The sequence below is a fragment of the Alexandromys fortis genome, unplaced genomic scaffold, assembly GCF_014885135.2.
Source record: "Alexandromys fortis isolate MF-2015 unplaced genomic scaffold, M_Fortis_MF-2015_v1.1 scaffold_10, whole genome shotgun sequence".
NCBI classification, from domain to species: Eukaryota; Metazoa; Chordata; class Mammalia; order Rodentia; family Cricetidae; genus Alexandromys; species Alexandromys fortis.
The window spans coordinates 8,651,940-8,678,207 of record NW_026067895.1 but is presented as its reverse complement, the minus strand read 5'-3'; the positions used below and the strand labels follow the sequence as shown (position 1 = coordinate 8,678,207).

Below are 26,268 nucleotides of genomic sequence, written 5' to 3'. Positions count from 1 at the left end.
ATGTAAGAGTTAGCAAATAAGAAGCTAGATCTAATGGACCAAGCAGTGATTTAAATAATATAGTTTCCGTGTGATTATTTCAGGTCTGAGCTGCCAGGCAACCGGGAAATGAACAAGCCACCTCTTTATTACAACATTGCAGGATATTATGTCCAGGTCCTTCTGGCTTTAAAGTCTCCACTGAGAAATCAGGTGTAATTCTAATAGTTCTGCCTTTATATGTTACTTGGCCTTTTTACTTTGCAGCTTTTAATAGTGTTTCTTTGTTCTGTATGTTTAGTGTTTGATTATTATGTGGTGGTTGGGGGGACTTTCTTTTTTTGGTCCAATATATTTGGTGTTCTACAAGCTTCTTGTACCTTTATAGGCATGTTAAGAAACTTAGTATTAGGAAAAATTTCCTCTATGCTTTTGATAAAAATATTTTCTATGTTTTAATTATTCAACATAGTTAAATATATAATGATATAGTGTCTGTTTAATTTCTTAGGTGTTTTCTAATCAACTTCAAAACCAAGCTTTGAAATTGATAAATAAATCAATATTTTTAGTATATTCAGAACTATGTAGATATTATTGCTAATTTCAAATGCTTTTACATACATGCCCCTGCATAAATGGGGATTCACTTCCTAGTCTCAGGCACTCAATAATCTTTGGCCATCTGAACTTAGTAGGACAATGGAATGATATGGTATGATTTGGAATCTGATTACTTTTAATTGTTTTGAGATTCATCTACATCACACAGCATTCCAGTATCTCATTCCATTATTATGGTCAACAGTGCATTTTATCAAGGCGTCACCTTTGATTTTCCTTTTCTCATATTTGAATAGTTAATAGTTTGAGGCAATGAACGTTCTCACTCAGGATTTAGTATGAACATGCCTCAAATTTTCCATAACAGGGCAGTGGGAGCATTAATAGCCATTCTTTTCCTCCAAGAATACAATCTACTGGTTTTAACTCTACCTGGCCCCTCCTATATACAGCAACCCTATGGTTTTCTCTCTCTCATGTTAAGATGTTTTCCAAAGTGATGGCCCTAGATTACATTCCTACTAGCTATATTATGGGCCCCTTCTCCTATGCTCAGACATTTGCTACTATCTGCCTTTACTATTACCATTCTAGTTAGTAAGAAGCAGTGTTTTACTCATCGTGGCTATGATGTGCATTTTTCCTTTGTTAATGATGTCAAATGTCTTTTGTGTCTTTATCAGACATTTGTACATCTATATTTTTTCAGTTAAATGAAAATCAACTTTTAATTGCCTAGTCACAATAAATGTTGTTCATCTATACTATTCTATTCCCCTTCAAAAATATTTTTAAAATTATTAAACACACAAGTGTTTATTTAAGCACAGAAACATAAAACATAAAGTAAAACATCATGTTTCTATCCCATAGCACCATTAATCATGTTACTCTCTAACTTATCTTCAGACCAAATCACTATTATTTACTAAAAACAAAGAAACAAAAAACCAAACCATAACAACACTATGTGTACAGATGAACACCTGGGAAACATTAATTACATTCCAGACTCTGTCCAACCACTCAAAAGTATTTTTGTTTCTTTAAATGCCAACGTCCTAAAACTGTGTAAAGTCTACACTATATTTACTTTTATGCCAATAACCTACTGTAAACATTTTTGCTTAAATAATCTAATAAAGTATGAACTTAAGTAGACTAAAATACTCCATCTTGTGATGGACAATTATAAATGCTTTCATATTTAACAGCAGTGTTTACTGTGTAATAGGGAAGAACACGGTGACTACCACTCTATGTGGATCCTCCTATTCAATGTACATCACTCCACCGGACAACCTGCAGGGCAGCTGCTGAGGAATTACCATCATATTCCTTTCATAGGCAGGGACATGTGGTTAGAGAGGCTGGGTAGCTTCCTTGAGGCTACATAGCAAATTGGTAGAACAGTTAGAATAAAAATTAGGTCTGTATGATCACTGAGTAGCACCTTTAATTACCATACCATATCCATTATCTCCGCTACTGTTTCTTTACGATGATGTCCAGAAACACAACTACCATGACTCTACCTACTTTAAAATCTAAATGTGACCCCGTTGCCTTTTATTAAGACTTACAGAGTTCAGTGTCATCTTCTTGCCAGTACTGGATATCTTGCACTTTAAGATACTATTTTCAACTTTCTACCCTTGAAATAATGCTAGCCCATTTTATCTACTTTCCTCTTAAAAAGTCCCCCCACCTCTGAACCAGTACTCACAGCATAGTAACTCAGGCAATCCTCATAGTGGCCTCAAGGCAGACAATAGAGCCCTTATTTTAAAAATAAAATCTCAAAGAGTTACTTTCCATGTAGGGCTCACATAGGAACTCAGGCTGATCTGACTCTAAGCCTCTGCTCTGCCGACTCCTTTGGGGACCCCGCCCCCGAAACTCTGCTGTGTGAACAGAAAAGGAGGGGTCTACTTCTCTATAAGAGTTGGCTTGAATCTCCCTGTAAGTGACAACTGTATTTACCCTGGAGGATTTCTCACTAGGACACAAGGAGGTAAGAGGAACTGGGAAGAGAAGAGGACACTGCTGTGGGTCACAACTGCAGGAGGCTCTCTGGGAACCTAAGTCACCACTGGGCCCGCTGACCTTCAACTTCACCTCTTCTCATTGCCTCAACCCTGGTGCTTTCAGAACAGCACCAAATATTCTTATGGAATCCTAATACCATAAACAGTAAAGGAAAAATGGCGATAATTTTGTAACAGAGAAAGGAACTTGGGGGGCTACCAGCCTATCCCTCTGACAGATGAGCACTACATGTCCCAACTGATTCAACTGGGGTGAAGGCTAAGCCTCAAAATACTCTGAAAAAATACTCCCCCTCCCCATTTCTAAAGAAAAAGAAAAGAAAAGATAGGCTGTGAGAGCCATGCTGAACCTATGGAAAGACCTTGTGTGCAGATCCTACTGTCATTCTGACATCACAGGCCTGGGGAGCAGCTTTGCAATCCCAAGGTGAGTTACAGTTCTGCCAAGTCTATCCCTGCTCTCTCCTTTCCTTTCTAAAAGTGAAGGATATAAAGAATGCCTGTAAATTTACCTTATTGACATGTATCTAGAGAACATCATGAATAATTTCAATTATAAGCAGTTTAATAATCTTAATGAGTTGGCTCTGCATGCCTTTGGTCTAGCAGTGTATTTCCCTTACCAGCATCCTAAGCTCCACCAGTGGGGAATGTAAACCCTTCTGTAATTATGAGGATTTCTCTGGAAAACAAAACTTTTTTGATCCTCTGGGGCTGCTGGAACATGACTTTCAGGGATAAATTACTACAAAGATCTAAAGAGTGGATTGTTTAGAAAAAAAAAAATAAAGGGTGGATTGTCAGGGCTAGCCACGGGGAAAGAATAACAGTCCTACCTTGAGATCCAGCTTGGCCACATTCTGTAAAACCCAGATGCGATGGGACCAGGCATTATAGTTGCTGGGATATCGTCCTGCTGCCTCACCACAGACTTCCATTTCTTCCTGTAGTATTCGCTGTGTCCTCTCTGCAGGAACTGTTCCTAAGTTGCCTTTGGCCACAGAAGAAGGCAAGGAAGTTTCCTGACTTAACTGCTGTAGCACCCAGCGCCTGTTAATATGGCATGGGGGAAAGAGAAAAGAGGAGGAAAGAATACAAGTGAGAGAGGAAAGCAATTCATTTTCCTTGTTCTTAGTTTCCACATACAGAGATGCAAAATAATAGTTATCTATAAGCTCAGGTATGGGGATGTCAAGGGACCTGCTACTACTGTGTTCAGGAATACAATTCAGCTTAGGAATACGAGTCAGAAGGGACATGAAAATGACAAAAAGGAAAGAGAAACTTTTCTAAAACTTTCAAATCTATCAAAATGAGGTCATTAGCTCCAAAATGACAACTTTCCAAATCTCCTTGGCCAGGAAATCTACAGGGAGCAGTCTACGTGCGTGTGTGGTGGGTTAGGTGCAGGGCAGGCCGTGGATTATGGCACGAGGGAGCAGACTTGTATCTTAAATTATATGTGCATGCCTCATCCACATTTGTTGCAAACAAAGTTTCATTCTGATAGCTTCCACTAAGCAGAATTTTGATATTACAGCATAAAATGTAGAAGGAAAGAAAAGACATTGAAGCATCAGGTTTAAATGTCCTCAGTCACAGACTCTCCTTTCATCTATGTATAATTTGCATACATTTCAGTCAAAAGCAACAGAAAGGATTTCTAATCAGTTTGTATTTTTATGGACATACTTTCAAACTAAGAAATTTCTAACCCAAAGGTACAAAAAAATGAGTATGAAAATTCATTTTATTTTTAAACAATGAAGTTTCACAACAAAACACGTTTGTTTCTAAATCACAGACCCTCAATACTGAGATGCGTATTTACTATCAGCCTACTGGCATCAGCCCCCACCACCACCTCAAAACCAGCGGCTTTCTGGGGAAAACCATGCCAGTTTCTGGTAAGGAAGAAAATACAACTGACCATGGTTTGTTAAAAGCAAACTTACAATAGTAGCCAAAAGCAAGGTTACAGTCATGACACCTTAAGCCCGCCTAGGACCCCAACAATGTTCACAATTGAGAAATGTTAGAAGCGTAATTAGGACAACCTTCCTGAGAGTAACTTCCTATGACACCACGGCAGTAGGCTACACCACTGCATTTAGTCAAGGAAGCAGAGTTACGAGAGATTTCAGACAAGCCTGCTTTCCAGTAAGAATTTCCAGATTTTGGAGCTGTATCCTCACTGTCTCAGGTTCTCACCCTAAAAATGCTCCTTGCATTATGATTTTAATAGTTTTTCACTTAGCCCATACACCAATCACCTCAATTACCCTTAACCTCCTTTAAAATTTAGTTTGTTTTTTTTTTTTAAACTAGGAACACAAGACCATGTATTATAGTTAAGCATCTAAATACAATTTCCGAAACTGCTACAGATGGGTAGAAACAGACGTTACTGAGCAATTACTATGTACAGGGCATTGTAGTAGGGCTTGTATACCACTCTTTAGGAGCACTGAACTACAAATTCTATGGCTCAAGTATAATTATTGCTCATGTTTTATAATGTGAAAACTCAAACTTGGTACCATGGACACTCAGGTAACAACTAATCATTCTTAGAATCAAGTGTAAGTAATGTGACTTTAGAATTCAAATTCTGAATAAACACAACAGTGTTTCATAAGCTGTGATCTTGAATACTGAACAGGGATACAAAACTACCTATCAATTATACCTGTGAATCCATGTCTCTGGACTCTTAGGAAACTTAGTTAAGGCCAATTTTCCCAGATGTAGATCCTTAATTGGACTTAAAGTGCCAGAAAGGATGAGCTCTTTCCTGTAACAAAAGAAAAAAAGTATTAATTTTCTAGTCAATCATTTTTATTCTTTTAATAAAATCTCATGGTTAATCACTAAGAATTATTAAAGAATGGATAACAAAAAAGAGAGGCTTAGGGAACAGTTCAGCCAGCAAAGTGCTTGCTACGTAAGTGGGAGGGCTTGAGCTGGATCCCCAGAAGTCACATAAAAACAGGTGCCACAGCAGAGCTCTGGGCTGGGCTCCCAGGGTACAGTTGGAGAGAGGGAGGAGTGATCATGTGAGCAAAGGGGTGAAGACCGTGATGGGGATACCCACAGAAACACCTGACCTGAGCTTGTGGGAGCTCACTAACTCCAGACTGACAGGGGAACTTACATAGGACCAAACTAGGCCCCCTGAATGTGGGTGGCAGTTGTATGGCTGGGGAAGTCTGTGGGGACACTGGCAATGGGACCAGGACTTTACTCCTAGTGCCTGAACTGGGTTTCTGAAGCCCATTCTTTTTGGAGGGGTACCTTGCTCAGAGCCTAGAAATAGGGGGGAGGGCCTTGGTCCTGCCTCAAAGACTTTGTTGACTCCCCATGGGAACATGGGAAGCCTTACCCACTCTGCAGGGTTGGGTGGGAGGAAGGTGCAGGGCAGGGGGTAAAAACTGGTATTGGTATGTAAAATGAGAAGAGATTGTTTTAAAATAAAACAAACAAACACCCCACCACCACAACAACAAAAACCAGGCACCACAGTAGGTATCTGCAATCTTGGTGCTGGGGAGGGAAGGACTGCTGGAATGGTGGGGCTTGGGGTTATGTGTTTCACAGCATCACACTGACACCATCTGTAACTCAATAGATATGCAAATCCCCAGTTCTTGTCCCAGAGACACAAAACCAACCATTGCCACAGTTTATTATCATGCTGGTCAGTTTTTGTCAACTTGGCAAAAGCTAGGATCATCTGGGAAGAGGTATCTTATCTGAGAAAAAGCCACCATAAAATTGGCCTATGGGCAAGACTTTTTTTTTCTTGACTAATGATTGCTATGGGAGGGCCCAGTCTACTGTGGGCTGTGCTATCCTGGTCCTGAGTAAGAAAGGCTGAGCAAGCCATGGGAAGCAAGCCAGTAAGCAGTGTTCTTCCATTTCTTGTGCTTCAGTCCCTGCCTCCAAGCTCCTTCCTTGAGTTCTTGCCCTGACTGCCTTCAGTGACGACTGAGAGAGACTTCTAAGCTGAAATAATGCTGTCCTCTCTGACCTGATTTGAGTCATGGTGTTTTATAGCAGCAATAAAAACCTAACTAAGACAACAATTAACCATGGTTTGAACATTTTAAATGGAAAATTCCAGAAACAATTTCTAAATCTTAAATGACAAGTAGCTCTGGGCATCTGATGAAATCTCACGTTACATGATTTGGGATGCGAATCCTCTGTCCAGTGTGTCATGCTATCTACAGTGAGCAGACACTCCACAGGTCTGAAGCCACAGGGCCTTGGAATGCATCTTCCCAGGGTAAAACAGAGAGGACTGAATGCTATTCCAGTTTCTACTTCCAGAGGTTCTCTCAGTTGGTCCTTGTACCCTTCAACAGCTCCAACTGCATTTTAATTTTAAAGGTTCTTTCCTTACATTCTCGCTCTCAGATGCTCTAGGCCCATTTTGTAGACTCCTGCCTTGGCCTTTGACTCAGCCGTTTCTCCAGTAAGCCCAGTTCCTTTTACTAGGGACCAGACAGTTTCATATGGCTCAATCAAATATCCTAATTCAACGGACGTGATGACTGAAGTCCAGAGAGGTGTAAAAAATGCTCAGAGCTTCAGAACCATCACTATTAATCATAGCCATCTCAAAAACATGTCTATGTGGAAGTTACCAAAATTCTTAAAAATCAATTATAAATACAAAATTCAGTACAATAGGACCTTGTTTAAAACACACAGAAAGTTAAGCAAAATATGATTTAAATCATCTCTAGTGATAAAGAATTATAATTTGTATGGCCCTATCCTGTGGAAATTTTAAAATAGAACATTCAACAGACTTCACTTTTCCTTATCATCCACACCCTACTTTCCTTCAAAAGAACCTGTTTTAGTCTAATGAATACCAGCTGATTGGAGCTCATATACACATTTGGGTCATTTAACTGAAAAACAAAGCAAAACAAAAAACTCTTCAATAAAAAAGTTCTTGTCTGAGTTAATCACATGCAATCATTCTTCTGCCCTGAATGTCAGACATTTAAGTGGCTGTCTCATAGCATCAAATGGTTATGGGTAAATGAAGACCACAGGCCTGGGCCTTAAATCCTTATCCCATGTACCTCCCTTCACTCCAGTGGAGCTCAACTCTCAAGCAATGCCTAGTAGTTCAATCAATCATACAAAATACCTGTAATCTCCACATAAGGGAAGAAAACAAAGCAGGTATCCAACAGTATATTGTAATTCAGCAGGACAATCTATATTTTAGGGAAAAATGCTTGCATAAAAGATAGTTATAAGGTACAGTACATGTGTTAGAACTGTCATGGAGATATTATAAAGAATCTGTATAAGAAGCAAACACTGGATGCTATGGTTTATATTTCATTTCCAAGTAGCTAACAAGGTCACAGGGCTCTACACCTTCAGAAGTCTGGGGAAGCTTCACCTTACCACTGAAGAACATGGCATACCTCACATTCCATGCGGTGGTGAAGTCTGGGTTGAGAAGTAGCAGGGTGCAGGTGACATCTATCAATTCTAAAATAAAGAGAGCCACGTTAGGAACACAGTTTTACCTGTCAAAGCCTACTTTCTTCCAGGGTCCTTGTCCACTCTCGTTACAACCTGTATCCAGGCCGTATTAACTTTAATAACAAACATGCTCTCCTAAGGCGGCAGTGGTGGGGCTGTTATCCTCAGGATTTTCTTCTATTTGGGATCTGTACAATTATTTCAAGTTAACAACTTTACAGTGTGCCCACAGAGAATAATTTATCCTCCATTCTTTTAGAAAATCTGACAGTAATCTAATTTGCATTAAAAAATAATTTTGAAATCACCATTCATAATTCTATTAATGTCTCGAGCACTAACTAAGAAGTTTTCAGAAAATAGGAGAGAAAAATCACCCATAATCCAATTTACATTCTGCTGCAAAAAATTCCTTTTCTTCTACACATTTTACATAGCAACAGCAATGATAAAAGTACACTAATTGTTTTTAAAGACTGTTCTATTTTCCAGAAAATACATCATATGTATTATAAATGCCATATAAGTTCTACTTCAGTCTTCATTTTTCTTTACTATTTTTACTATTTTTACTTTATTGAGTCTAGGCTATTCATATTCACCAAACATGGATACAAATAAACTCAATAAACCTGCTTTTAAAAATTGATGAAATCTGGATACTTTCTTGTTAGTAAAATTGGAGACAATTTTAGAATTGCTATTACTGATCTAGAGACACATTGCTAAAGTAGGTAATGGCACCAGTGGTATTAAATACCACGTGAATACAATATAGAAGTTGTGGTTACACCTTCTGCGGCACTGGTGGAAGCAGTATAATACTAAATGCTCTGTTCACATTAGTTCATGCATTCTCATAGATGTAAGCCATTTCTGTTCAACTTTACAGCAGGAAAATGAAACTTTCAGGCTTTCTAAAGATTATTTTTATTTTATGTATATGGACGCTTTGTCTGTATTACATCTGTGCGCCACTTGTGTGCCTGGTGCCTGCAGAGGCCAGAATTGGTCATCAGATACCCTGGAACTGGAGTTACACAGTTATGAGTCACCATGTGGGTGCAGGGAATCAAACCCAGGTCCTGTGGAAGAGTGGTCTGTGCTCTTAACCACTGAGGCATCTTTCCAGTCCTGAGAACTAGAGTTTTAACCAACTAGTATGTCACAAGGTTAATACCTGACATTTTGATCATATCAATTATACTGTAAATAAAATGTCTGGCTATAGAGATAAATGAAGCATATGAAGTACTTAATACAAGATAAACTTTAAACATAAGAGAAAACACATAGCTATCTTATGTATACACTTAAAAATGGTCCAGTTAACTACTATTCTATTACGACATAAGATTAGCATTTGTTCAGCATTTATGATTCTACTGCTATGGATAACTTTGAACATTCAAAAACTGAAAAGCAGGAACTACACACACTGACTTCTGACCCACATTTTCCTACTGCAAGTTCCTATGTTCAAGCTTGCTGTGATATAAAAAACAATCTAATTCATATCCTTTTTTTGTTTTTTAATAGCTTTTGGCACTAATTTAATGTTTGCCAAGGAAACTAATATAATATTCAACATCACTACTCACTTAATTCCACAAAAGTTCTAAGTATCAACAATGAGCAAGGATTAAACAGTCCCAGGACTTAAGGAACTGATATAATTCTAATAAGACCTCATCTTACCCTTCATAAGATTATCTTCTTGCTGGAAAGGGCAAACAAAGGGCATATACCACCCGGGGCCTTCCTAAGAAGCTATGACTAATTCTTCCTAGTGTGCCCAGGGGGATTATGAGTGCAGTGGTAAAGGTACAGCACTGTGGAGAGTGTGATGTCAACACAGCATGCTCTGAGACGCTATGGAGCACAGCACAAGTACAGCACAAAGAGGCAATTGCTGTCCACTGAAACTGGCTCTATTCCTACCCTCAGAAGAGTCGTCAGTGCCCACCCCAGAACAGACTTAGAGCACATGGGAAGGGTTATATGTGAAAAGGAAGCTGCGGGGTCTTTGATGTCAGCGATTGTCCCAAAAGCTCCCTAAGTAAACTGGCTCTTGATCCCTGTGTCCTTCTACAGTACAGAAAATATACAATGAGAGTTGTATCTGTTTGTATGTTTAATGCAACTCTCCCCCTCTTCTCCCTAAAGTGAGACAGAAGCCTCTGTGCAGTAGCACAGGCAGAGCTAATAAACACACACATTCAATACTGGTCCCCACACATCCATGAGAGGCTATGGAAGAAGGCTCACCACTGTAGTGCTTCCTTTACTAGAGACAGCAGGTGCTAGGATCACAGCCCTGCTTTACCACTTCCTGGGAGTTCTGGGTAAAACAAACACCCAAGTAAATCAGTCTCATTGTGCTCAAAAAGATAGATGCCAGAACCTTACCACTGGTAAGGCATAGCCTTGTGGCAACACACAGATTAATAGAAATAAGTTAATTTAAGATTAAGAGTTAGTTAATAAGAATCCTGAGCTAATAGGCCAAACAGTGATGCAATTAATATAGTTTCTGTGTGATTATTCAGGTCTGGGCAGTCAGGAAACAAAAGAGCAGTCTTCTTCTACGAAATGGTTTATGAATGGCTACGAAATTCTTCTACGAATGGCTACGAAAGGTAGCCCCATATGTTTGGGGCTAACCTGCATGGCCAGCCACACACTTCGCATCTGGGTGCTTGTATGCCTGCTCGGGGTTAGAAGGGAAGTAGCTGAGAGCATGCCTGCGGCACAGCACCCACACCTGGATTGTGTACGTTAGGCTGTGCACAGGAAGGAAAGCATGGTGGATTCCTGCTGCCATTCACGGAGACATTTCCAGGCCATGTAGCATGCTGCATGGCAGATTTAGCTTTTACTCAGACCAAAAGGGTTTATGTGCTGCACAGTGCTTCCCAGAGTTGAGGTGGTGAACACAGCTCCTACCCAGCAGTCCCAAAGCTGGTAGTAAATGTACCTCGGCCATATTGAAAGACCAAAAGAGGTGGAGCCAGCAACCAGGGCTGCCACAACCACACTGCTTACCATCTTAAAACGCTCCTTGTTAAAAAAGGATTTTTGATACATAGTAGGACAAATTCAACATAAAAAACCTCTAAACAAGACAAAATGTGTTTAAAAATGTACATAAGCTTAGGAGGGAGAGGAAAAAAAGTAAAGACAGTTATAAAAAGAATTAAAGTCTTTAAAAAGACTACAAATAATATAAAATACCAATTAAAGCAGAAAAAGCCATAGATTAAAGGAGTAAGGAAAAATAAGCCACATAAAGATGGAAAATCCACAGAGCATCTGGATTATGCATATTTTTGTGTTTTCTTTGAATTTTTTGACTGCAGAGAGACGTTTGTTTCTGGGGGCTGCTAAGTTAAACCAACATAAAGGTATCTTGACTTCAAAATTTAAGTCTAAGGGTATGTTGCTTTAGAAAAGAGGTTCTACTTTTGTGTACACAGAAGATGAGAACCTGTGAATTCCTTCCAGGCTAATGTGGTTTGAAGAAACAAGACCTCCCTGAAAGGTCTCCATATATCCTAAAAATACTTCACCCAATGAACAGCATGAAGCAGTTTGGAGAAAACTATGCCCAAATTCCCAAAATGATTGTTTATAAATGTTTGTTTTCATTTAAAGGCAGATATGAATATATTGCATTGATATGGATGTTGATCTATTAATGTAAATTTAAGGTCAATTTTGCTACATTGTATATGTATTTCTGCTCTTGTTTAAGGTACTGTGTTTGTGCAGCTCATTTAAAACTGCAATATACAGTTAATAAATACAAATTAATAGTCATCTGTAATAACCAAACCTTTAATTATATTAGTTAGGTTTTCTAAATATATAGAGATATATTTCAGTTAGACAGATAATCTTCAGCACCCCAAAGACCTACAGAATATGGCATTTAAAAAGTTTTAAGAATTTAGGCTTATCTCAATAATGAGACATCTCTGCTTCTGGCAGTACCAATTACTTCAAGAGGATGATGGGCATCGAAGAGGCTCCTTATGGAGTTTGCTAGCCATCTGGGCAAGAAACTCCTCTTGCCTGGACTGCATGATGATATTCTACATGAACTAGACATGCAGGACCCACAGCAATGACAGCTGAACTTGCCTAAAGGTAAGACAGTCCTTCAGAGTTCCAGTTTCATGAAAGAAACTGCTGGACATTCTGCAGGACACAGAAGAAAGCAACTGATGAACTTTGTCATTACAAAGCAGAACAGATCTTCAAATTTCCTGCTTCATGGAAAAATCTGCAGAATACAATGGACCTATAGGCTGAAGATGGATGCCCTAATGTTACAGAAGATTTTTTTAATTGTCTGTCCAAGAAGTGAGATGTCTCTGTCAATTCCAGAACTTTGGAAGTTGCTTACAATGCACTTGCTGTTTACTTAGGTAATATTATATCCTTATGGAGTCTTTGGTGGAGTTGAAGACTAGATATCTATAATTATAGTTTTCCTTAGTTATGCTAAAGGATAAATTAGATATAAAATTTTAGACTCACAAAGATAAAATAGATGATAGAGTGTTTTCCTTAATTTGCCAAATACAAATAGATTAAATATTGTAACTGTAATCCTTGATTGACATTTATTTTATGTAATTTTACTATGTTAAAGTTAAAACTTTCCCTTTTATTTAGACAGAAAATGGGAGATGATGTAGGATTCCCCTCTGTATGCTGTGAATATGTTTTAATACCATTGGTTAATAATGAAGTTGCTTTAGCCTATGGCAGGACAGAATATAGCCAGGCTGGAAGAGATACAGAGGAAGAGAGTAGGTGGAGTCAAGGAGATGACTTGTAGCTGCTGAAGGAGAAGGACACCAGAACTTTACCATTGGTAAGCCACAGACTCGTGGTGATACACAGATTAATAGAAATGTGTTAATTTAAGATGTAAGAGTTAGTTAATCAGAAGCCTGAGCTAATAGACCAAAGTGTTGTAATTAATATAGTTTCTGTGATTATTTGGGCTTGGGCAGCAGGGAAATGAAAGAGCAGTCTCCTTCTACATTGTGCGTTAGTGTTTTCTCATTATAAATGAGGTTCACAATAGAACTACCTCACAGAAGCGTTAAATGATTAAAAGCATGAACTGTCAGGTTATCTGACATACGGCGAACATTAAATTCTGAATGTTAATTTTCATTATGAAGTTTGCACATCCTAGTCAGTTCCACAAGTGCTAAGAGTGGACACCTAGTAGGAAGTGAAGGAATCTAAGCAGAGCAGTGACCACTGTGCAGAGGGATACCTAGCAGCATATAAGAATTTTGGGATGTAAGACACCAGCAGCCTGGACAGCTGTCATTAAACCGGGTTTTCTCCTCTTCACAAACTGCTCATCTTTCCTGATTCAGAAGTCAAGCTCTAGGCCAAGAAGTGAGGAGGGGTGGTATAATGTAAGAAGCAGGAATGGGCCAACCAAGACAAAGTAACTAGGCTACAAATGCAAGAATCAGATCCACAAGAAAATCTTGAGGTGTCAGTCGGCACTCCGTTTCAGGAAGAAGAAAGGAAGAAAGAGATTAAGTAATTTAACCTCAGACTGCTGATGCTCTGGCTTTTCAGGTCTGTCTCCCAGCAAAGCAGATGCTAGCACACTTTTGGCAAAGGCTTTGTCCTATACAGGAAGGATGAACCAAGCTCTAAAGATAAACATGCGTCAGTAACAGTTGACTGTAATGATTTCACTCTCTAAATGTCACCGACTGCAGGCCATTTCCTCTATGCCTTCCCCAGAAGCTATGAGCTACTGAATGTCCTGCAGACTCTTGGAATCAAAGAGGTCTCTCTTGAGATACAAAACATATGCCAGTAAATACATGCTTACTACACACATTCCAATGTATGACTAATCTACCCCCATCTCACAAGCATAAAATTAATATGGGTACATCATATACAGGGAAGTAGCTAAATTCCAACTGGAACAAGAAAAGTACATACAGACTCTACCAAAGTCAGGGGTTCAACGTTCTTAGCTGGACTCTATTCTAGTAATAGTCCAGGTTTTACAACTCTGACAGAGAATGGTTTCTGTGCATCTAAAATTAAATAAATTCAAGATAATAAACTACTTTCCTTCCAAAATATACTCAATAGCATATAAGAAACAGCTTAAGTTAAAGCTATTTAAAGAGTATACAGACCCTGAATGGTGGACTAAGCTAAGAATTCTTGCTAATCCGACAAGGGACACTTTGGCACTTGAAAGTACTGAGTAAGAGCCATAATCCCTGTTCTCAGTGACCCCCAATCTATCAGGAAAAAATGTTTAAATAACAAACTACAGTACTCTATGGTAAGTGAGCACTATGAAAGTCACCCAAGCAAAGGACTTCCACAGAATGCAGAGATCCACTGCTTCCTGAAATAGACAGAAAGGCCTCCTGGGGCATGAGTGTGAATTCAGTTTGCTAATGCTGGCAACCAGGCTGATGAGCACAACACAAAGCAAAATAAGGGAGTATCAGGCAATGAAGTCTGAGAAAGGAAAGGTGTAGATTGTGGCTGGAATAAAGATTACATACTACAAATACAAATGGTTGTAGGAGTCAAATGAGTGTCACAAACACAGCAAAACAGTGATCACTTGCAGGCGACACTATTCTCATGTCTGACGTGCATGAAGAGGTTACAGTAGACAACAGTCCTCCTGCCCAGTTAAGAAAACTGTAGGCTACTGTTGCTATGTGGAAACTTAAAACTGAGGCCAACTGATTTTTCAAATAAGGACAGAAATTCAAAACTCCATCAAACTATGACAAGGGTCCACACAGGAAAAGGTACTATTGACCTATTTGGACAGTCTTTTAAGGACAATAGTGATAAAAACTCAGGGAACTCCGACATGATACAGCTGATGGCACGCGTCTCCTAAAGAGGCTTTCTGGCACTCAACTTGAAATTTATTAGCTAAAGGAAATGTGCTATTCACCTTTTCTGCCCATGGTCCTCAGGGCAGCTTCTGGTAAGAGCAGCTCCTTGGTATTGACTACTGAGCTGCTGAAATGGTCTAGAAAGTAAGGTCTTGCTGAAAACCCCCTCCAGGCAGGCGCACTGGCCCTTCGGCAGATGGTGCTACACGAGGGGAAGAAAGGGCTTTACAAAAGCAGAAGAGAACATGGTCTTAGGTGAGCACTGCCCAGAAATGAGAGCCGAGGTGAGTCTGAAAGGCTAAGGAGAATTTGTGCAGCCAGAGCTGGACTTGAGGAACCGCTGGCTAAAGATTTAGCCCAGGTGGGATGGCTGTTAGGGACTACCAGTACTCTAAAGAGTTGCCGCAGGGCAACGGGAGAAGCAAAGGCCAAGGCTTTCCTTCCTTTCTGAGTTTTCACTTTCTCATTTTGGCACTAAGATCCAGAAGGCCTGATCGCAACTGGGATTCAGTGAAACAGCAGAGCCACAGATGGGCTCACACTCAGCTACCAGGAGCAGCCTGTCTCCTTTGAACTGCCACAGAAAAAACGTTCCGCTGTCCACAAAATGCTAAGGTAAGGGGTCAGAAATCAAGTAGTTATAAGAACTAGAAAACTCTTTGGTGATGCTCAAACTTTTTTTTATTTTAATTATAGGATGCCATCCTTAAATAAAATCTTACAAATGACCTCAGGATGCTAACACATAAATCTGCTGTGGCTGCAGCAGGTTGCTTGCCTGAGACACTTCCATTTTAATCCTTGTGGTTACAAACAGGAACACTAATAATCAAGGCTAAGCTTCTCATTTGACAGAGGCTGAACACCTACTCAGGCAGTGCAGAGGAGAGTGAAAACCAGAGTCCAGGAATGCCAAACCCCAGGCCAGGGCTCCTCCCAGAGGAGGAAGACAGGTTCATACTCACCATCTTTGTTCAGCCATTGCTTTCTTGTTCTGTACAAAAGGAGCTTGTTGTGGACATATGGTAACAAGAACTTGACACACCAGCTCTCCACACCAAGTTTGTTCTCGACCAGGACTATGGGACTCCGGTTATATCTTGCTTCAGGACATGGGATCAGGCCAATTTCATCTCTAAATATGTAAGATATAAAAAGAAACTGAAGATAATACTGACTTTTTTTATATTTTTTATAATTTCTCAAGGTATTTAAAAAAACCCATACATTTCTTTTTAAAAATATAACTATGAGGGTGGTGGTGACACACACCTTTAATCCTAGCATTCCCGAGGCAGGTGGATCTCTGTGAGTTCAAGGCCAGCCTGATCTACAGAGTGAGATTCCAGGGCAGTCAGAGCTGTTACCAGAGATACCCTGTCTCTAAACAATAACAACAACAAAAATAACAAAAAAATTAAAAGTTTAATTTTAGGTGGGTGTGGTAGTGCACATGCCTCTAATCCCAGCCCTAGGGAGCAGAGGCAGAGACAGGTGTATCTCTGGAAGTTCAAGGCTGGCCTGGTCTACAAAGCAAGTTCCAGGACAGCTAGGACCGCACAGAGAAACCCTGTCTTGCGGGGAGGGGTAATAACTAAGCTCATATACTGGAATTGTAGCAACAAAAAATAATTTTTTAAAATGTAGTTTGCTGATAACAGCAGAAGTACAGAGAAAAGGTACACTGCAAGCCTCCTTACAGGCAGGGGTCAAAGTTCAGCTTGTATTTAGATGGTAATCTGAAAGCACCTTTCAGCATTGTAAAGCACATACTGCTACCCGACCCTGCAGTTACCCTATCCTAAGCACAACACTGCAGCTAGACAGGAAACAATCAATCATTTAAGGGTTTGATGCAGGCAAAGAAAGCACAGCTCAGCAGCGTGGTAACGGCTAAGTAATGATGCAGGTCTGCACATACTGATCTACCTGCCAAGAATATGGGGACTAAACAAAATGCACATAATGAAAAAGCCTTTTATATAATTTCTTTAAAATACGTATTAGATACATTAAATTTCCCTTGGAAAGACATCAAGAATTTTTCTTGAGAAACAAAGGTAATAAATGAGGAAGAATTGTATTTTTATAGAATTATTTTAAGAATGCAAATCAATGTGTTTATATTTGCTTGCTATAATAATAAATGTGGAATAGAAACAAATTATTCTTTTTTATTTTATAAAATTACCACTGTTGTTTATTTTATAAACAAAAAGAACAATTGTTTAGGAAAGTATATTTTACATATCTCAGCATAGAGAAACAAATTATTAATAAATGTAAGTTTGCCTATGAATTTTTTGGCTCACTTACCCTCTATATATTGCCAAATTTTAAAAAACCCATCCTTATGATAAAAATATCAAAATGCAAAATATATTTCAGAATGTGGTCAGTCAATCCACCTTAACTTGAAAATCTGCACTAAAAACAGAGACTTGATTAATAAACACCTTCTGATCTTGGCTCTAACAATAACAGAGTGCTGGAAAGAAGGCTCTGAAAGTAGAATGCCTGAATTAGAGGCCTGAGGATGAGCTAGTATCCCCAGTGCCCATGTACAGCCCAGCTGTGGCCACAGTTGACTGAAATCCCAGTGCTGTTGGGGGCAAAGACAGGAGAATTGCCAGAAATTCTGGTCAGTCATACTAGCCAAAAATAAAGTGCTAGGTTCAGTGAAAGACCTTTTTTCACAAGAATAAGCTGAAAAATAACAAATCTGAATAACCAATGTTCTTATCTGGTTTCTATGCTCCCACATCCAAAAACACATGTGAGTACCACCACACACACACACACACACACACACACACACACACACACACGGAGAGAGAGAGAGAGAGGAGAGAGAGAGATTTTTTTAAGAAGTTATCTTTAGAATTTGCCTATTCATTTTGTAAAAAAGATTGCATATGGTGGTACCCCAAGAAGTAGAAAATACCAGATCCCCTAGAGCTGGAGTAGAGGTGGTTGTGAGCCATTGGATATGACATGAATGTTGGTAACTGAACTGTCTTTTGAAAGAAAGAGCAGCAAACATGTGTGACCACTGAATCATCTTTCTAGTCCCACATCTCTTCTTCACAAAAAAGAACAGGGCTGAAGATTCAGCTCAATAGGTAGAGTGTTGCAAGGAGAGTGGGGGCCCTGCTTTTAGTCTCGGACGCCCGGCTGGCTAGCTTACACCTGAAATAACCACACAGAAAATGTATTACTTAAATCACTGCCTGGCCCATTATCTCTAGCCTCTTATTTGCTAACTCTCACATCTTATTTAACCCATTTCTATTAATCTGTATATTGCCACATAGCAGTGGCTTACTGAGAAAGATTCAGCATGTCTGATTCTGGTGGCTCCATGGCAGCTGTCTCACTCTGCTTTCTTCCTCCCAGCATTCAGTTCTGTCCTCTCTGCCTAACTAAGTTCTGCCCTATCAGGCCAAGCAGTTTCTTTACTGATTAACCAATAAAAGCAACACATAAACAGAAGGACTTCCTACACCAGTAGAGTGCTTGCACAGCATTCTCGAAGCCCTGGATTTGACCCCAAGCACCACCTCAATCTGCCCCAAAGGCACACACCTGCAATCTCCATACTTGAAAGGCAGAAGCAGGGATGGCATGGGAAGCAGAAGCAGATGGTTAGATCTCTGAGTTCGAGGCTAGCCTGGTCTATGATCTTTAGGATAGACAGAGCTACACAGAGAAACCCTGTCTGGGGAGAAGGGGGTGGGGTGTAAAAGTAACATAACTGGAATCAAAATCATACAGGGCTATATATCAAGTGGGAACTACACGAGATGGATGCTGTCTCCCTTCCCCTGCCAATATAAATTGAAAAGATAAACAAAAAGTTGATCTTCAGAATTTATTTGTGACAATGCCTTTTAAGTCCTTAGAATTCTTTTGGCAAGAAGACAGAAGTCTGATATAAAAATGGGACAAGCCTGTTTAATCGCAGATTGTAAGAAAGTCCTCTTCTGTTAAAAACATATATCTAAAACAGACCCACCCAGATCAGCCTCTCCACTGGCCAGCTCAGAGGCAGCCCAGTTTCTACTGACCACTTTGTTAGTGACTCAGGGATCTGTTAATAAACAAAGCACTAAAATTCCTTGCAAAGTAATCACAGCTCCAGAAGACTCTAGGGTCTACAAACACCACGCTCAGGTAGATTCAGAGGTCTCTGTTAATACAGATGTGCTACACTAGTGCCATCACCATAGAAAAAGTTACAGAATATACTGCATACTTTTAGTTAGACTTCTAAGAGTTTCTCTGTGGGATGTCCACATCTTGGACTTGGTTCCACACTTGGTTCCAAGGATGCTCTGTGGGGAAAATCCTGAGAGAGCACCTCATCAATACTCAAGTTTTCAAAGCATGCCTATATGAAGTTGAACACTTTAGGAAATAACCTAAGAACAGAAAAATAACTCATTCAATCCCAGCACTTGAGAGGCAGAGGCAGGAGGATCTCTGTGAGTTCAAGGCCAGCCTGGTCTACATAGTACATTCCAGGCCAGCCAGGGCTATACAGTGAGATCCTGTCTCAAACAAACAAACAAAAAACGAATAACCTAAAATTAGCAAAACCAAATGAAAAAAGCAACCCCTCAATTTACTCAAGAGATTGTGTTCTCTGAGATCTAATAACTACTTGTAACACTTCAAGGAATTCTAGAAGCTAAAAACATGTTACATTAGCAAGAATAAAAGAATCCCAGCTTCCAGATATACAGTTTGGGAAGATTTTAAAACTCACAATGTTAAAAACAAGTTTTGCTCACTATAGTTGTACTAGATATAAAATGTCCAAGTACTAATTTAGTGCCTAAATTATAGGACAAAGTCATCTATAAAATTAAACACACACACACACTACTGTGGCAGGCTACCCTTCCAAGAAACTTTCAAAAAACAAAGGGCCTTGGGGACAGCAGTGCTCAGTAACTGCATTTGAATGAATGGTCATCCTTGCTCCTCAGTGACATTTACACAGCTTTCAAAGGTCATTCCAGGAGAATATCACCTCTGCTCTTTGTAATACACTGTACTGGGAACAGCACAGGTCATCTAACATGCAACTTTAGCCTCGGCAGACCTCTCCCCATCAGAAAACAGGTAGACTCTATTTCATCTCTAGTAAAGAAAATGGGCCAGAGTGTACTCAGCTTTCAAATTGTATACAGTGAAACTTGACACCTATTTCCACGTAAAGAGAATGAAAGAGTCATAAGGATGTAAACCTTTGAAGAAAAAAAAGAATGAAAAGACACAGTACTGTAGAGACAAAAGCCCTTGATAACAGCCCCTGACTAGCTAGTCTCTCTTCTACCACCAATGGCCAGTGTGATGTGTCAGGTTATTTACCTCTGGACCGCTCATCAGAAATATAGACATATAATATCTTCTTGCTTGTTATGAAAACCAAAGGTGAAGAATGTGGCAAACTATGAAGTGCTCGGCATACATAAAGGTTATCAATTCATTTAGCAGCCTGAGGTCATCAATGTCAAGCTTCCTGGTTAGTGGGTGATAGAGGGCTGAGAAGAAAAATTTAATCCTTTGTTCAAGTTATCTGACCCTAAGATACAGTATTTTGTTACTTCTACAAAATCACAGCATTTTCTTTAGAGATATGTGGTCCATAAGCTTCAGAACAACAGAATGTTTCAATTTAGGTTTGCTTCTATTCCTTTAGATTACTGTCTAATTTTTTTAGGCAATTTAGAATTCTAAATCATTTTTAAATGAGAGGAGGAAGCTCATTCTCCTTGCATCTCTCCTTTTATCAGTTGAGGTGCACTGAGCTTCAGGGGATTACTGGAAGTTGGCATTACTAGCAGCTATCTTAAGAATCTGGGTCTCCATCTTAAATTACAATTTCATACCCAAAATGTAGAAAACGCAGGCAAAATAAAACTAAAAGGCTGAATCTGTAATAATGTTTGAGTACATGTCTTTTGCCCTTCTCAAGTATTTTTAAAAAGGGAAATCACATCGTACACAGACTTTTGACAAAACCTAGACGTTAACATTTAAGCTCTCCTACATGATTGACATTTCAAATGACTATAAATGACTATAAGCATCAGATAATTTCCAATTATTCCTCCTGAAAAAGCCTTATGAGGCGCTTCTGCGTCTTTCACTACCACAAAACTCCTCTCCCCATAATTTTAAGTTTCTAGAAACTTAGAGTCCTGTATTTAACCATTTGCTCAGGTAAATATTCTGTGCACGATCAGATTGAGGAGTTTCCGAAGAAACTGAGGTCAGGAGCAGCAAAAGTTTTAATCTTCTCAAACAGGTACAACAAGGCTCAATGTAGGTGCCTTGAGGGACTACTCCACGGACAACATGGGATGGATCAGCACCTTCACTGCAGGTCACACACAGGATACTGCAGGTGTTTGGGGTCTCACTTCACAGTGGACAGCCAATGGAGTCCAGGATGTCAATGTGCAGCAGCTTCTCTTGTCTGTATGCTGCAGAAACAACAACTGTCATCTACAGCTTACTTTTCTGCTTCTAAGCAGGATGCATTTTCCCCAATACTAAACATGAACTCTGTACAGTGTTACAACTGAACAGAAAATGGCCCAGATTCAGGAAATCTTATAAACATCTTTACTGAATAGCTATTTTTGTTTTATATGCTGAAATTCTTTCTAAAATCACCCAAAAGAAAAATACCCACAGAAACTGACACTTGCATATTAATAATTAAAACTTGACTGATATTGAAGATGTTTCAGAGATCTAATAGGCTTCCTCACTAATTTTAAAGATTACTTTCTGTACTACTGAAACTATTACTGACATTATTTAGGAAACAGGAACTGACATTTATTGTTTATTGCATGACACATTCTGTGTTTACACAATAATTTACAGTAAAAAAGAAATCTTTGCCTCACTTTATAGATAAGACAGACTTATCTAAGTATATCAAATTAGCAAATGACAAGGTTCAAATCCAGGCCTCAAATTCTAAACAAAATTTAAAAAATAACTACACTATCATTTAAATGTGTAAAACACATGTATAAGACCATTATATTCTGTGGTTTCATATTCTGCCACCTGTAGGCAACTTTAAACTGTGTTTCAATATTATTCCCTGACCTAACAGTTTTCTGTGGGGCCTCCCTACTGATGAGATGGGCATCCTTCCTTGTGTCTCTATCTGAGACCCTGTAATCCAAATAAAGTCTCTGGGCATCACTGTTCATGTCACTCCTACCCTTTCTGTCTCCTTTCATAAGTGTATGTTGACTGGTCTGAAATTCCATTAAGGAATCCTTTCTCAACTGTGCACTAATCTATATGCTCAGCTCCCTATACAGTTATCCCCAGACTAGCATTTTGCCTGTCAAATGGGAGTGTTCTTTTGCTGTACACATGAATTCCACACTTAGGCCCTACGGTCAAGGACTTCTATAACCCGTTCCTGTGGAATCTTTTCAATCACACCTTGCTGCTTTTGATCAATGTATTGCTCCCAGTTTCTCCTGATACAGTAAGTCCTACCTAGACATTGACGTTCGCGTTAAAAGCTCCCTCCCCTAGGACACACCCAGTCTCTCTTCTCTTCCAAAACACACTTTCACTAAGAACTATGGTGTAGAGTTAATTTACTGTTCATGTAGGTTAGGTCTTAGGTGTCCACTAAGACCACACTACACAACATAGTACTCACTTATTATGAGTATAATTATGCTTGAAATCAAAAGTTCAGTTCTCATTCACAGTAAGTACACTCCAAGTGTCCCACAGCTACACATGGCTAATATAGCAGATGCACAGCTCAATCGCACCAGAAATTTGGCTTCAGTGCAAACTATATTTGTACTTCTTGTCTCATACAGTGAATATGGTACCTACTGCTCCTCAAATCAACATATTCAATAAAACAAATCAATTTGCTGAATAAGAGACTATTAACCTGATGGCCTAATTAGGCTGTACAGCAGATAGCTGTCTTTCACATTAAGGCACAGTCTATACCTCATGGTAATAAATATTTCTGGGTCAAACCACTAATTGCAGGGAACCCAATAGGATTCCCGGTCTCCTACAAAACAATATCTGTATTGTGTTTTCCATTTTGCAAAGTGTTCTGGCCAGGAGTGGAGGAGCCAAGGTTAACTCCAGCGCTTTGAATTCTCATTAGCCCTACAAACTAAGAAGACGCGGAGCCAGGGGAAAACCAATCCATACCTGATAGAAACATCATTCTTAGTTCTTATTGAACCTTTGATTGCTTCAGGTAGATATTCTACAGAAACCAAATCAATATATTCACAGAAGTAGATGTTAACAAATAAATGAGCAATATATCTCACACTGGAGGAAAGGGGAAAATGAAAGGCAAATAATGAAAAACTTCTGTAAATATTGTTATTAGATGCTAACTTAAAGACAGACACCGGTTATTTAAAAAGTAGACCAACAGCTTTTCTGAGTCTGAAAAGGCCAGACTGAGTAAAGACATACGGGCACTTCTGAAAGGTCCAACATACAAGACATTTTAAAAGATGATAGCTAGAAGACACTTCTACCGTAGGGAATGCGTACTGAAATACAGCTGCTGAAAATGCTAAATAATGAATTGAGCTATTTAAATGTTCACAGTTTACATAACTCATTATTTCAGGTGCCTAACTTAGCTTAAACTTCCTTATCTCAAATGACCCAAATATTTACAAATAATGATAAGTTTTGATACAGTATATATTAATGAGACTGCAGAGTAAAAATATGAAGAAGGGGCCCTTTAAGAGTTCTGGTAAATGTGATCCAGAAAAACAGACACTTGCTCCATACGGCACCGAGTCAACCTGCCTAACCCATTAGCCTAATCTTAGTTTTGCCAAATATAATTTTAGTCTACCTCAAAGATGAGAAACTGGAGTGATTTACTGTATTGGACCTCTAACCTTTGCTATAATTTCATTTGGAAGAAAAGAAAAAAAAACAATGATGAAAAATAAACCTTTCATTTGCCCAACTTTTTTTTTTTTTTTTTTTTTTTTTTAAGGATGTCTCTTCACACTGTGGCTGGAATTCTCAAAAAGGGCCTCAAAGACTGACACACAAGACTTCAAAGCATTCTTTAAAAGGCCCAGTAGCCACTATGGCTACTGCCAGGAAATCACTCCAAACATTCATTCTGAAAAAAGTCAATAGTCAAAAGAGGAGAGGAAGAAGACTCAGGAACTGTCAGAGCTGGCAGGTATGTTTTTAAGGCCAGCAGTCTTTTGTCTTTAGTGAAGTACAGTTTTAAGCCCCTAATTGCCACAAGGGAGCAGGCCGTCCGAGGACGGCTAAATTCTTTATGAACACTACCTTGGAGGAAAAAGGACAGTTTGTTAAAATGTAGGTTTGGCCTTTCATTTAGTCGGAAAAGCGAAGGAGGCAGAAGTGTTTAAAAATAATCCATGTGCTCTAGTTAAAAAAGATAAAGAATATTAAAAATAAATTGTAGACTCAAAGAAAAAAATAATACAAAACTAGACTCCCATGTTTGTTTCCCCAGGAGAGAGGGGAGGGGAAATGGACTACACTCTTGCTTCTTTCTGATTCTTCTGTGATGAGGGTAACTCTTTCGTGGTTTTCTTCTCATTCGTTGAAGGCAAAGTGCTATAAAGAATAAAATCTTCAGAGTGTCTTCCTAGAGAATAACAAGTAAACGGAAAGGGAGGAGAATAGATGTCAGTCCTTCAGTGAACTTAGAGAGGGCAACAGTTCTGGGGAAGAATGCCAAAAGATGCTCGTCTGTAACTTCCAACGCGCTTCTGATAAAAAGTATCCAGTTTGCAACAGCTTTAGGAGAGATCCACCCAGGTCACCTTCAAAAATTGTTACATCTGACTAGCTTTGCAATTTTGTGACAAGTGAGGGGAAAAGTCAAAAGCAGCTCCCAGTCAACTTCAGTAACCTGAAAGGGGGCTGCGGGGAGTCTGATGGGGTGGGTGACCCTCTAGAGTCTCGCGGGGGATGCCACCGAGAGCCGACTGCAAGGCACAGAGACCCACAGCGGTGGCCCGCGGAGCAAGCGCGCCCAGGCGGAGGGCGGCCGGGAGAAGAGTTGTCACAACTCCCAGGACGCGCCCGGCAGGGCAGGAAACTCCACGCTCCGACGTGGCTGTCGGAGGTCGCTTCCCAACACCGGCCCGCCACGCGTCCTGGTAACGGCCAGCCGGCCCGGCGCGACAGTCCCAGCCGCGCTCCGCCTGTCGGAAGCGCGCGTGGGGCCCGAGCGGCAGCCGCGAGTGGACTAGAGCGCGGCACCGGCCCGCCCCCGACGACCCCGGCGGCTCAGGACGCGCGACTCACATGTGCGGGTTCCTGCGGAAAGCGTTGGTGATGTCCTTCACCACCCTCTGCACCAGCACCGCCACCTCCTCGCTCGTCTCGGCCATGTTGGCGGCCGCCGCGATCCGGCGCGCCTCCGGGAGAGCCCAGCCGCCGGCGGGAGTTCCGCGGGGGCGCGCGCGCGCGCCGGCTCAGGCGCGTCCTCTCCGAGGCCGCTGAGCACTTCCGGGTCAGGGAGGGCCGCCTCGCTGCTGAGTTGGGCACCATCTGCTCCTTGACTGTGATTAAATTTTGGTGCGCTTGGCGTGGAGGAAGGAGGGTCCCTCCCGCACCTCCCCGAGCAGGCGTGGGCCAGGGGGGCCTTTTCCGAGCGACCTCCGGACCACAGGACCATGCCAGCCCACCCCGGGAGGAGGCCTGTTACTGACCTCCTTTTGCACCCCTGTGCACCCCTGTGCCTCTTGTGTTTCTGAAATTTAAAGTAACCCTTTTAGTTAGAGCGTTGTAATTCATTAAGCAAAAAAAAAAAAAAAAAAAAAAAAAAAAAAAAAAAAAAAAAAAAAATTACCCTCCAGATCCGTTTTAAAAAATATATAAACTTTTCTTGATTTACACAATGTTTGATGATGGCTGAGTTAATTAGGAGTATAAATAAATAAATACATACATAAATAAGCAAGGCCCTGGCAATTTGTTTCTGAGGTATTTGGTGATGGCTGAGTTAATTTGGAGTATAACGTATAAATAAATAACTTACAGGATCGCTCTGTTCCATGTGGATTTTAAAATGTTGTGATTAAATGTTTATATATCAGGGTGTGTTTTAGTCTCTTCTGAGCACAAAAATCTGACTGCCGCCCACTGGTGGTGGTAGTTGTTCCTCATCCTCTTCCTCCTTCCGTTCCAAGCCACTT

General features: G+C 40.1%; 1 protein-coding gene across 1 annotated transcript in view; it reads right to left on the bottom strand.

The window, feature by feature from the left end:
• Positions 1-25,773, bottom strand: part of Ptar1 (protein prenyltransferase alpha subunit repeat containing 1) — a 47,013-nt gene extending 21,240 nt beyond the window's left edge. Inside the window, exons 1-5 of the mRNA XM_050159070.1 lie at positions 25,376-25,773; positions 15,994-16,163; positions 8,045-8,111; positions 5,281-5,385; positions 3,428-3,641 (exon numbers count right to left, since the gene is read on the bottom strand). Coding sequence (XP_050015027.1) covers positions 3,428-3,641; positions 5,281-5,385; positions 8,045-8,111; positions 15,994-16,163; positions 25,376-25,461 — 642 coding nt within the window. The 5' untranslated portion in view covers positions 25,462-25,773. The remainder of the gene's footprint in view (positions 1-3,427; positions 3,642-5,280; positions 5,386-8,044; positions 8,112-15,993; positions 16,164-25,375) is intronic.
• Between the last annotated feature and the right edge of the window lie 495 nt (positions 25,774-26,268).